Genomic DNA, 12,743 nt, shown 5'->3' with positions numbered 1-12,743 from the left:
ATTATAAAGAGACTTTTTTTTAAAAAGGACCTACCTTCTAGGAATTTGGAATTTGTTACGTGTGTGAAGACGAATTTTAAAGAGCCCTTGTTTGCCTGCTGACTGTGACATTAAATAAAGAACGTCGGCTGCGCTCCTGATTACACCAGCTACAGCCCTCCTTAACGGTCCGATTTGGTTGGCTTCCTGGAGACTTCCGGGGCTCGGGGAACAATGCTCGTGCACTAATGACTGGGCTAGTTTCCCTGTTCTCCTCTGATGTTAGCCATTGGAAACAGATTAGCTCTCTGACCAGACAGATCTCTCATTCCCTGCTCCAGGAAGAGAGAAGCTGGCACTTGGCCAGGCCCTGCTGTAGTCCTTTCTGGTCACTGTGCGTTCTCCCTTATATGAGCTGTCGTATCCTCACTAAAAAGCTCCCGAAGGAGCAGGACGGTCCTTGGCCAGCTGCTCGCCAGCCTATCAGCACCATCAGCACAGAGCAGGGACTTTCTCAAGGAGAGGACCTCGCCTGAGATTGGGGTGTTGCAAGCAGGTAGCTCAAGATCCATGGCCAGAAGCCCCAAATGGATTTGCCATTGGCCGTGAAAATTAACAATTAAAAAAAGGAAGAAAAGGTGATACTCTATGGTTCTATTTTCATTCAAGACAAGAAAGGACGGAGGCAGAGAAAAGATACACCCCCAAACGTAGATTATTTCATAGATGCCATTGGACCTGATCATCGGTAACACAGACCTTGGGGAAATGGTCTAATTTCTCGTGCTGAACCAGGCCACCTTTGCAAGAGTTTGGAAGAGACACTTCTGAGACATAAGCCAGGTTGCCAGGATGGGTGGTGATGTGGTTTACCAGAGGCGAGTTGTGTGTGTTCATGCGATGACCCTCACCTTTGACCGGGCTGATGAGTAAGAGCCCTGTGCCTCCTCTCAAAGAGTTCTCGGGGCCCAGCCTCCCTCGTCCCAGAGGCTCCCATGTCTGTCTTTCGTCAATAGGAACTGGGCAGAGAGCCCTCTCGCAGGGCCTGGGCTCAATGGAGTTCATTTGCGGGCCAGTTACTACAAACCTTCTCCTCCCACTTTTGTCCTGGCTCCAACTGTTGCTTATTTCCATCTGGGATCTGGTATCTTCTACTGTGCAGGAGGAGGAGGGGACTCCTTTCAGGAAAAGACATGATAGTGGAATTCTTAAGCCAGGAGGGAGGTTCATAGCCATAGGCCACCGTCTCTCAGCTTGCCTTCCAATCAAGGATGAAGCTATCCTACGCCCTGCCAGACGGAGAAACCCCGTCTCAGTGCTCTGAGAGCTCCAGGCAGGGGTGATTTCACAGCCCTCCAGACAGTTTTAACCGTTGCTCTCTCCAGAACGTATGGAAGCACAGAAACAAAGCATGAAGTGATTTCTCCTAAGGAGAAATGGCATCGCTCCCATATTTTCCTTTCCAGAGGCAGAAGACAATGCATTGTGTACAGCTTAGGTTTAGGATAAACGAAAAGGCAGTCTGACTTGCATTTAGTTTGTAAGGCTCACTGAAAGAAGCTGGCTTTAGTGGGTGGGAGGGAAGCAGCTTGCCAAGCGAAGAGGGCCCTGCCATCTAGCTTACCACCGTCTCTCTCGACAGCTCAGCCCAGGGAGCTCATGTATCCATTCTGGCAGAATGACACAAAAACCCCGAAAGTAGACGACGGAAGCTCATCCGAGATTAAGCTGGCCATCCCCGTTTTCTTCTTTGGCGTTCCTTACCGCACCGTCTACGTAAGTGGAGGAGAGCCGGGCTCTGCTCTTTGTTTATCATTAAGGAAAACATTTTAAACACCTTCATCCAGGGTTCCAGGAATGGAAGATTTATTGCCAGCCGGAACGACAAGTTCTGAGATTTCATGAGCTGATAGGTTTTATGATTAAGAAAGTCAAAGGTATATTTAATGGCTAATGTTCATAGTAGAGGAGTATACAGGGCAATAAATTGCTTTTGTGGGTGATTAAACACAGAAGTGAAGCAGAGGCCCCGATGCCATGAACATTATTTCTGCTACGCGACAAGATAAAAAGATACAATGAACCACAATAGGAGCAATATCATTTTTCTTTCCCTTCTGGGGGTGTGAAAAGTTTAGGCATCTGCTGTTCTTTAGCTTCCTACCAATTTGGAACAGAGCCAGAGCATCGTAGAGGGGTAATCAGCTATTATATGTAAGTTGTTTGCAGAACTGGCCGTCTTTGTTGGGTCTGAGCTATGCCATGGGGTCCCATTTTCAAACCTGCATGAAGAAATGGTACCATTTGTGTCAGAGTTCTCCTGGGCACCTGTGTTCTCAGGTTATTATTTTTTTTTTTTAGGTCTTTGAGTTTTTGCTAGTGAATGGTGGCACACTGAGAAGGTTCAGAGAAACTGAACCTGTCTCTATCTCTGGCCTTAAAGCATGGGGTGAGGTGTATGTAGATTCTATCACATTCTATTCTATTCTATTCTATTCTATTCTATTCTATTCTATTCTATTCTATTCTATTCTGTTCTGTTCTATCCCATCCCATCCCATCCCATCCCATCCCATCCTATCCCATCCCATTCCATTCTATGTCTTGCCCTGAAGGAAGAACTGAAACTCCAATGCCTCTGTCTCTGGCCATCTCTGCACCTGGGACCTCTGTATTGCCCACACTTTGATGTATCTCTAAGGACTGACACCTATCAGAAAGTGGTTCCATCCTCCACTGTCGAACCAGTGGTCCTTGAACCTGCAGCATCCACATCACTTTGGCGCTTGTTAGAAATGCCACATCTCAGGGCACCGCCCCCCCCCCCCCCCCCACAAACTGCTGAATCAGAAGCTGGGAAGGGAGCCTGGTAATCTGAGTTTTAATGAGCCCTCCAGGTGATTCTGAGGCCCACAAAAGTCTGAGAACCTCTGATCTTCACTACAGAATATAAGCAAAACACATGTGAGTCGATACCACCTCCCTCCGCTAGTCTGTGAGTCTTAATGACAGCTGTTATTTCCTAGCCAATACATTGCTCTGGCATCCTGAGATGCCTTTTGGGGTCCACTTACAGCAGCACCTCCTTAGTCTGTAACAGCCGATTGTAAATTTCAGAATGCGTTGAGCTGGTTTTGGAGATGAGAGACGTGTACAGGACTTCCATTCTGGAAGCCTTAGTCTCCCAGACCTCTAGAAAACATGCGTTTCATCGAGCTCCTCTTTCTCCTCTATTGTATCATGGAGTCTGAACAATTCTTGCCCTTGCAAAAGGAGCGTCCTTAATTTGGGGTAGACTTATTTGGGGGCAAAATGTTCCCTGGGTTTCCAGTACTTTGAGTCGTGCAATCTTTTTCGAGCTTCTCCTCTGGGTTGTTGGCTCTCTCGCGCACCCAAGAGGCTCTTAACATCCTTGTAGCTGGATCTCTGCTTCCCTTCCAAACCATACACTGTGGCTCCCCAAACAGATTGATGCACCCTTGGCCCAGGCACTGATAACTTTACGCTGGGATCTGGGTCACTGTTAATGTCCATAATATTACTGATTAAGAGGATGCAACCAACAATTAAATGTATAGGCAAGTGATCTCCAGGTTTTCTGGAGGTGTTGCAAGTGTTCCCATCCCAGACATTTCTGCTGTCGAAGCCGTTATACAAGCCACAGGTTAAATCAATCTCACGGAGCTGCAGGCACAGGCAGAGGCTGAATTGTGTACAGGTCCTGCATCAATGGAGTGTGCATATTGGCTCTGATTTGCAGTAGGCTCAGTAATTTAATAAGCTTACTAAGCCTTTTGCAAGTCATGAAGAAATCACCATAGGATAGTCATTTACATATACAACGTATAGATTTCACATCTCCATTTTTATGCAGAGATTATACAAAGAAGCCATCAGACTACAAGAGCTATCATGGAATTGGGCATCTGTAGGTTGTAACCTCGTCCTTGATGTGGGTACAGAGTGGTTGTGAAGTCAGTTGAATCAATAGCAGTCCTTTAAATGCCTCATTCAGAACAGGGTATGGTTGATCCTGAGATATGAGTTCAATAATGGAGTATTTGATTTAGCTTTTACTGACTCTCTTCTACTAGGAATCAAGGTGTAATATACAGCTCAACAATTTTTTAATTTAACTTGTTGCTTCCATGGTTTTGTTGTTGTTGTTGTTTTTTTTCTAACTATTTTGCATCTGTCATGCTGGATCTTCTTTATGGTTCACATTACCTCTTGCCTGGCCCAATGCACGCGTGCACACACACACACACACACACACCCCGGTAGCATTTTATAAGTGTAAACAGAGATAGGATAAAGAACATGAAAACAAGACTGATTATTAATAAGAAATGAGGCTGACCACAAATTGGAAGTGAAAGAAAACCAATGAGTTTGTCTGAGAGTAAATGAACCTCCTCATTGAGTGCTGGAAGCTGGTGTTTGGGGGTTCCAACTCAGTGGTTTAAAAGTTGTTTTCATTCATATGATTAGGCCAATGTCTCTACTGGTTTGTGACTCTGACGTCACATTTGCAGATCCATTCTGGCCAACCTGTCTTATTTTTTCAGGTCAATAACAACGGAGTAGTTTCCTTCAATGTGCTAGTGAGCCAGTTCACGCCAGAATCCTTTCCCCTGACGGATGGGAGGGCCTTCATTGCTCCCTTTTGGGCAGATGTGCACAATGGAATCCGGGGAGAGATCTATTACAGAGAGACCATGGACCCTGTCATCTTGAAAAGAGCCACCAAGGACATCAGGAAGTACTTCAAAGACATGGCAACCTTCTCTGCCACTTGGGTTTTCATTGTGACATGGGAGGAAGTCACGTTTTATGGAGGGAGCAGTACCACACCTGTAATAATTCAAATTTTCTGTTTTCCACTTCCTATCCTGACGTCTAATTCTTGTCCGTCTTCACTGCTGTGATGGAGTCTAATTGTTAGAGCCGAGGAGTGTCAGTTTCCTGAGTTAAACTAATGAGTCTTGCCACCCACTTTCCAGGAAACAGAGGGAGATATCATACCTGAGCAGTCCAGTCAGCTGTAATGATATCTTGCATGTGTCATCTCTATCACTTATCATTACGAATATCTAAAAAAGAGCCTCTCCATAATTTTCTGGCAGAAGGTAGCATTCCTATTTTGCAGGAGAGTGATTGAGGTCCTGTGACCCTATCCAGGCCACATGATTAGGGGCCCGTCAGGAACCCAAAGTTCTTTTTTTTCTTTCCAGGGGCACAAATGCCTCTCTCTATCAGCTGATTTCCTTCCCCCTCCTTTTTTATTTTATTTTATTTTTTATTTATTTATTGATTGATTTATTGATTGCCTTTTTTTTTTTTTTTTTTTTTTACAAAGCCTGGTAGGAAGTGGAAAATAGGGGGCTGGATTTGGGTACAAATGACCTACCTGGTTCATTTTATTATGTTATGACCTTTTTTTTTTATTGTGACCAGGTCTGGAATTATTCATATTTGATGCTAATTGAAGTGGGCAGTTAAAGCGTTTCATGAATAAAGTTTCAACATCTGCTCTGAAATCCCAAATGAGCAGTCAAATAAAAGTCAAATAAGGAAGATTATCACTGGCATTATCGTAGAGATAATCAACTTTCTATATAAAGGGACAGAACACAGTTTTCACAAAAGTCTGCAGCTCGTTTGGGTGACTTTGGCAGTGGAGATTTTTGAAGTAGCAGACGTATCTCCAACTGTATAATTTCCAGTAAGCAAAGACATTCAAAACTCTGCCCTCTGCTTTCTTAGCATTATTTCCAATTCCATCTGTTTTCCAATTTCCTTGGCAATGAGTCAGTTGTTTAGGGATGGAATAGAAACTACTGAGTTAGAGGCAGAGGTGGAAAAGTGCTGGGCCAGCCATTCACGGCTGCCCGCATTGAGCACATTGTGTTTTAGAACCTTCTGACCCCAGAGCATGAGAATGCACTTCACTGCTAAGAGGTTCTGGAGAACAGAAAGACGCAAGTTTAAACAGTGGATGCGTTGGCTAGAAATAACCTCTCAAGCAGCATACATTTCCCTCTGTCATGTTATGGATTGCTAACAACTCCTGGAGTGATGTTTTATGTCCTTCAAGCCTCAAACCTTATAACATTAAAATACAGGATGCTAGTGATCGATAAATTTTAGTGTCAGTGGGGGGGGGGGGGAAGGAGAAGAAATGCCCATCAAATGCTGACCACCATTTTTTCCAAAAAAACTTCCATTGGCCATAAAAATGGCAAGATAATTTAGATACTTTCTGGTTTGTACTTTGGAGGAAATTTGAGGGCTAGGTAAGAACTCTTTCAATGAGGATGAATGAGGCAACAGCTAAGTGCTTTGGGCTCCTTGGAGAAAAGATGGTACAAGCCTTCCAAGCTGCTGATATGTCCATCCATCTCTATCTTTTAAATTGACTCCTCTTCCATCTGTCGTCACCCCAGGTTTCCCCTCCTCTGTAGGAACACACATCACTGGGCCAAATAAGCAAATGGCGTGAGAAGTCTCTTAGAGGTGGAAGTTGCCATTCATTGGAAGCCTGATAGCAAGGAAGAGAGAAGAGGACATCTCTACTCTCAGGAGGGAAAACTAATGTTTATTAAGAGCTTACTGTGAGCCCAGTGCTGTGATAGGCTAGTTGTGCATTTCATTTAGCCCCCACAGGGATGTTGTGTAGTAAGCAAAACTTATTCCACCTGAAAGGTGGGGGCATAGGCCCAAGAAGTTAAGTGAGCTGCCCTAGTGACAAGCGAGGAGATGCGAACCTCACAGGAGGCCAAGCAAGGTTCAAGTTAACATCCCCTCACTCCAATTCCTGGACTCTCCCCTCCAGCTGCCTCCTCCTCCAGGCATCACTGAAAGTCCTCTGCAAAATAAAAGGGCTTTTCAAGAATGGAAAAAAACACGGTTTCACCAAAAACAGATCGGGAGGAGCCTAAGAGCAAATGTTGAGGAGATACGTACGTGTAGGGCGTGTGAGAGCGAGGCAGAACGTGCGCGAGGGTGAGCCAGCCCTTGTGGGGTGGTTAGGGTGCTTGGTTGGCTTTGGGGTGACTTCTGGGTTGTTCTCAAGACCTGCTTGCACCAGAGATATTTCCAACTTTATTTCAGGAGAAGGGATATCCTCCTTGAAGGAGAATCCCAGTCTGGAGGAGGGTTGCTCTTCAGACCTCCTGTGACCTTGACTTGATGCCTGTCTCCAGAACCTGACCCTGCAGTGATCTTAGAGCAAAATCTCGAGCTGACTGCTCAGGCATCTCGGTGCCCCACTTAACTCTTTTGTTGAGCTGGGCCAAAGAGTAGAGGCATATACCGGCCCGACCCTATCATGAACGCCATCGGCTATGGCAGGCACAGAGCTCGAGGAGAGAATTCGCATTTACAAAAAGGGCTTTTCTTTACTTGCACCTTGTCTCCCTCCCCGAGACTGTCTAGAATGGGAGATTTGGGGCTTCCAAGATCCTCCAGCCCAGTCTGATTACACAGGATAAGAATTTGGGTCTTCCTCTGTGTCTGACGGAACGTTAGCCACGATGGTATCAGGCAGCTGGGGAAAGTGTGAGGCTTGAATGGAAAAGGTCAGCCTCCTCTCTTTTAGCCCTCCTTTTATTTGCATTTCCTGAAAACCCGTGTCGAAGGGTAGGGATTAACCAAGGGAAACAGTAAAGGACGGAGCTGGCTACAGCTTGTTTCTGGAAACTGTTTGCGAGGCTTGTTTGAATTTACATAACAGCTCTATCCTAAAAAGGTGAAAATGAAGACCGCGTGTAATGACAGTGCACTAAGAGAGAGACTGGGGGCTCCGGCTCGAATCCCATCTTCTGTCGCTAGATCCTTGCAAAATGTCCAGCAATTCATCTCCCTTAGCCCTCGGTTTTTAAGCTCTCAGATGAGAAAGGGCCAAAAAAATTGCCCCCCTTAGCATTGGTCTGAGGTACAGGCGGGTGTTGAGATTTCTGCAGATATAAAGTGATACATAAATGCTCAATTAGAAGAGCAGTTTCTCCCCAAAAAGTGCGTTTTAAAAACCACATTCCAACTTCCATTTTAAAGAGGGGAGACAGCTCACCAAGATTAGCGGGTGTTTTCCAGGACGCAAGAGAGCACAGTGCAGACCTTGGCCCTTAGTCAACACTGACGGGCATTTGATGGGCCTCCTCCCCGCCTGCCGGCGCCCCATCCAACCTGCTCAGGGAACAGGTGCTTGTGGCCCTTCCCCTGCCCGGACCACTTCCTATAGTTTATTCTCATGCTGCCATCTATAGGTGCTCACGCATTATCACAAGCCGAGCGGGGCCTCTGACTTCCCTGGTTTGAACCAGAGCTGTAAAAGGGGTGCTGAGTCAGCCCCTAGGTTCTCCTCAGGCAATTTCTCTTTTCAGGTGCATGCTCCCACATGTCTTGCTTTCCCGACTGGGGGCGAGAACAAATTCAGAGAGGAGGCAGAGTGTGAGGGCTGGCATTGGAGCAGTTCTGAGCTGCTGGGGGGCAGGGAAGGTGCGGGGTAGAGGGGGCTGGGGAGAGGAGCTTCTGGGAAGGGAAGTCATGAGACCACCCACTGCCATCCTGTAGGTGAACACCTTCCAGGCTGTCCTGGTGTCTGATGGATCCTATACATTCACGCTCTTCAATTATTATGAAATCAATTGGACCACTGGGACAGCGAGCGGCGGTGACCCCCTGACTGGCCTTGGGGGAGTGATGGCACAGGTATGTGGCTCTCCATCTCATGTCCACCCTGTTTCCGAAGTACTCTTCTCCTTGCTTAGGCTGCTCAGCATGCTGGAGGGAACCCTGCCAACCGTTTTGAGCTAGAGAAGCGTGTCTGATTTTGCAGGTGGACCGAGAGGCTAATCTTGCCCATCTGTGGCACCTTGATGTGGGTGTGGCATGAACTAGGCAGGCCTTTCTCACCGGCAATGGTGGCCCCGGGAACTCCAGGAAAAGGGGTCTCCTGATTTCAATGTGCCGGAATCTGAAAATAAGGTACGAGGGCCAGTTAACCCACAAGGCTGGTGTTTGTGTTCAAGTCTCGCCTTCCTTTTGTGCTCTAGGCAGGATTTAATGGTGGAAACCTCACCAATTTCTTCAGCCTCCCGGGGTCAAGAACCCCTGATATTGTGAATATCCAAGAGACCACGAACGTCAATGTTCCAGGCCGCTGGGCATTCAAAGTTGACGGGAAGGAAATTGACCCAGCCAATGGCTGCACCTCCAGAGGTAAAGGCTTTTCCTCTTCTCCATATGGCAAAGCAGGGTTTGCTTGGTGTGGATTGACAGGCAGGCTTTTAAGCCACGGGGGCGGGCTCATTCCCAATGCCTTACTCTTGACATCTCTCAGCTGGGTAATGGAGATCAAGGTAATTTTAGCATGCACATTCATCACACCGGGAGCCGAAACCCTGCATTTGCTCCACAGCGGTTTTCGAAGTCCTTGCCTGGGGTGTGAACACAGCTTCCCCTTCGAAATAACTCCGCAGAAGTGGACGTGGCTCTTGAGCGATTGCTCAGCCAGAGGGACAGAAGGGAGCCCTCCTGCTTAACATTATTCTTGTTGTTGTTGCTGCCATCCCCCCCCCCTTTCCATTTTTCTTCTCCTCTTCACTCCTGCTTTGCCATCTGCACCCTGTAGATCTGCAGGAGTGGGAGAGATCAGAGCATTGCCACGTCTCCACGGGAGTAAATCAGCACTCCCTAGTGTGATTAGAAAGAAAGGGGGGGAAGTGTCATCGTCTTCAGGGTAGCGTCTCCTAAACTCCTGTCTGCAGCGGCAAAACATACAGGAGTTTGGGGAGAATCAAAGCTGGCTTTAGGTCTGTGTTGAACAAGCTGTAGCTGAGCCTCTCTTCCTTTACGGTGGCATCCAAAGTTTGGGGCCTTTTCTAAACTATCCAAAACCTCTTTGGATGTGCAAAACAGCCCGGGACTCTCACAAGAACATCCTGGCTTACAGATTCCTGCTTCTTATGTGTGTGAAAGTATTCAGAAAGCCGTATTTCTGTTCGTATTTCTGCTTCTGGAGTGGAGACTCCTGCAACTAGAATCAGGACATCATCCACCTGTCTATCTGTCCGTCCACCCAACCATCTGCCCATTTATCCGTTTAGCCAGCCAGCCAGCCAGCCATTCATTGCTTCTTTCCAAAGAACGTTAGAAAGCCCCAACAAGGGGGCTCCACTCCATCAGGTGCTGGGCATGAAGGAACTCTGGCTTTCATGACACTGCTGTGATAGAGGAGACAGCCAGGGGGACAGTGATGTCACAGTCTAGGCCACATTGTAATGGACGAGAGGGTAGGGGGGCTGTGGAAGCACAGAGGAAGACCCTGGGGGGGAATGCAGATGTTTAAGAAAGTTTTGGCTTGGGATGAAGCTTTCAGGAGGTCTCTTGTCCTCCGATAGGAAGCATGGTCTGGGGACCTACATGTCTCAGCAGCCTTGGGAGGCCTCCGAGTTCTCTCTTGACTCAGCTTCCATTTGTGTGATAGACAGAAAAACCATATCCACCTGGTCTGAGATGCCCACGCCTCCTTCCCCATTCCCTGCACTGCGGCCAGGCTTATCAAACCTCCTGACTTGGCTCTAACGAAAGGTCATTTGTAAAGATGGGCATTTACATGCCTGGGCATCCTTGTCTCTGTAGACTCTATGAAGTCCTCCACATTCCAAAATTAGCAAATAAATGATTTGGAGCTAAGCCGGTATGAAACCGGCTGGGAAAGAATCTAGCTCTTGAGCTCACCAGTCTTGCAGAGATCGTGCCCTGCTCCCATACAGAGTGTAAATACAGCTCCACTTAAGGTCTTGTGAGAGATACAAGACCAATGCCATGTTCTCTATCTCCCCTTGACGGCCCGGACTAGACGTACCCAGTGCCTCTGCCCCTGTGTCCAAGCATCACAGAGCCGACTGGCTGTGGCCGTGCAACCTGAGTGCCCAGTGACAGCCTCTCGCCTGAGCCCTGGGAATGAAATGCCGTGATAATGGAAAACATTGGCTTGCAGAGCTGTGGAGTTGGTCGGATGCCAGCCGTGTACAAAGTCTCCACTTTGACTTCATTCTTTTCCTCCTGAGTTATGGGTTTGGGCTTCACATACAGGGCAAATTCAATATCATTATACAGACTGCTGTGCATTTTTATGTGCCACTAGGCATATATCAATCTAATGAGAATCGGGTTTGGCCTGGGTGATAGCAGGGGGAGATTTGCATAGAGCTGGTTTATTATATCATCGCTTTGCAAACAGAATTATCTCAGAGAGTCTACCTTTTGGTCCAATCCTCCTCTATTCAAAGGCATTTTCCTCTCATTTATTGGAAGCCTGAAAGCAGAGACTGGAAATCATACTTAGCAGAGGCTGTTAAAATATATGCAGCCTGGACCGGTGCCAAAGAGCATTGAGGTTCGGGGCCTGTCTTCGGGGCTGATGCATATGACCTGCTGGGAATGTGAATAAATCTATTATCCCACATTTGGGCTCTATTCTCAGCAGGTATGAAACATAATTGCCTGTGGAGACATCGTCGTTCCTGTTGCACGGATACAGAAAAGACTGTTCCGGATGCGCCCATGCTCTCTGCTTGGGGTCGTCTTGCAGCCTATGCCGTTCACTGAGTACTCAGTTCTAGAGACGAACCTGACCAATCTTTCCAAACTACAGTTTCAAACAGTCAACTCCTGATGTAGGACGTCACTTACATTTCTTCATGCTGTGCCTCTGATGCTTTCCTTTTCAGACATGTTTCAATTTACAAATGCTTCCGCCTCTATCAACTTGTGTATGTGGACTGGTTGTGGCATCGCTGTTCCCCATGGGACAGGGATGAGAAAATAGCACTGCCCCCCGCCCTTTACAGGTTAGAACACTGAGGCAGATAGAAGTAAGCCGGTGGTCTTGGAAGTTGGCTGCGGGGTTTGTGACCATTTTCTCGGTCTCTTGGCTCTGACCCAGCCGAGGACAAGATCGCAGGCCCCAGCCCAGAGACGCTTCCTTTTCAGTTGAGGGTTGATATTAATTACTGGCAAAGTTTGAGTTTTTGGTGGGGGGAGATCTTTGATTTAGGAAACTGGTTTTATTTTTTATTATTTTTTTGATTTTTTAAATGTTTATTTATTTTTGAGAGAGAGACACAGAGCGCAAGCAGGGGAGGGGCAGAGAGAGAGGGAGACAAAGAACCCGAAGCAGGCTCCAGGCTCCGAGCTGTCAGCACAGAGCCTGACGCGGGACTCAAACCCACAAACCGTGAGATCATGACCTGAGCCGAAGTCGGGCACTTAACCGACTGAGCCCCCCGGGCGCCCCTGGGAATTGTTTCAAAGCCTGATTGTCTGCCAAATAAACAGTAGCACATATTAAAATTAGTACATCCCATAAAGGACATCCCTCCCCCAACCTCACTCTCCTCCTAACCTGGATTCTGTCTAGAAGTTCTGCCGGTGGATAAGGACAGGTCCTACCTAGGGTGAGAGAGAAGGCAACTTGTATCATGTACGTTCTGCCTAAGCAGTGTTTGCACGATTTATGAGCCCTTGAAGCTAGAGTTCAGCCCTTTCCAGAACCCTCCCAGGGAGCCTGGGATTTAAACTTGTGTGTCTGCCTCCTGATTCATGCTTATTGATCTCTTCCGGCACATACTGGGCCCTCAGCAAATGTTTGCTGAATGAACGGATGAGTGAACAAGTTAGCACGGGAGGAATCTGTGTTGCTAAGTTTCCAGGGAAAGCTGGGCCTGTTTCTGGAGTACCCTTCTTCTTCTCCCTGG

General features: G+C 47.2%; 1 protein-coding gene across 1 annotated transcript in view; it reads left to right on the top strand.

Annotated features, from left to right (window-relative positions):
• Positions 1-1,566: 1,566 nt before the first annotated feature.
• The window catches only part of TECTA (tectorin alpha), a 68,011-nt gene continuing 56,834 nt past the window's right edge, over positions 1,567-12,743 (top strand). The window contains exons 1-4 of the mRNA XM_086678843.1: positions 1,567-1,755; positions 4,548-4,835; positions 8,554-8,691; positions 9,036-9,201. Coding sequence (XP_086534969.1) covers positions 1,639-1,755; positions 4,548-4,835; positions 8,554-8,691; positions 9,036-9,201 — 709 coding nt within the window. The 5' untranslated portion in view covers positions 1,567-1,638. The remainder of the gene's footprint in view (positions 1,756-4,547; positions 4,836-8,553; positions 8,692-9,035; positions 9,202-12,743) is intronic.

The sequence above is a fragment of the Puma concolor genome, chromosome D1 (assembly GCF_028749965.1).
Source record: "Puma concolor isolate L17-30 chromosome D1, mPumCon1.1.hap2, whole genome shotgun sequence".
Lineage (NCBI taxonomy): Eukaryota > Metazoa > Chordata > Mammalia > Carnivora > Felidae > Puma > Puma concolor.
The sequence above is the reverse complement of the archived record's forward strand: the minus strand, read 5'-3'. Positions and strand labels throughout refer to the sequence as shown.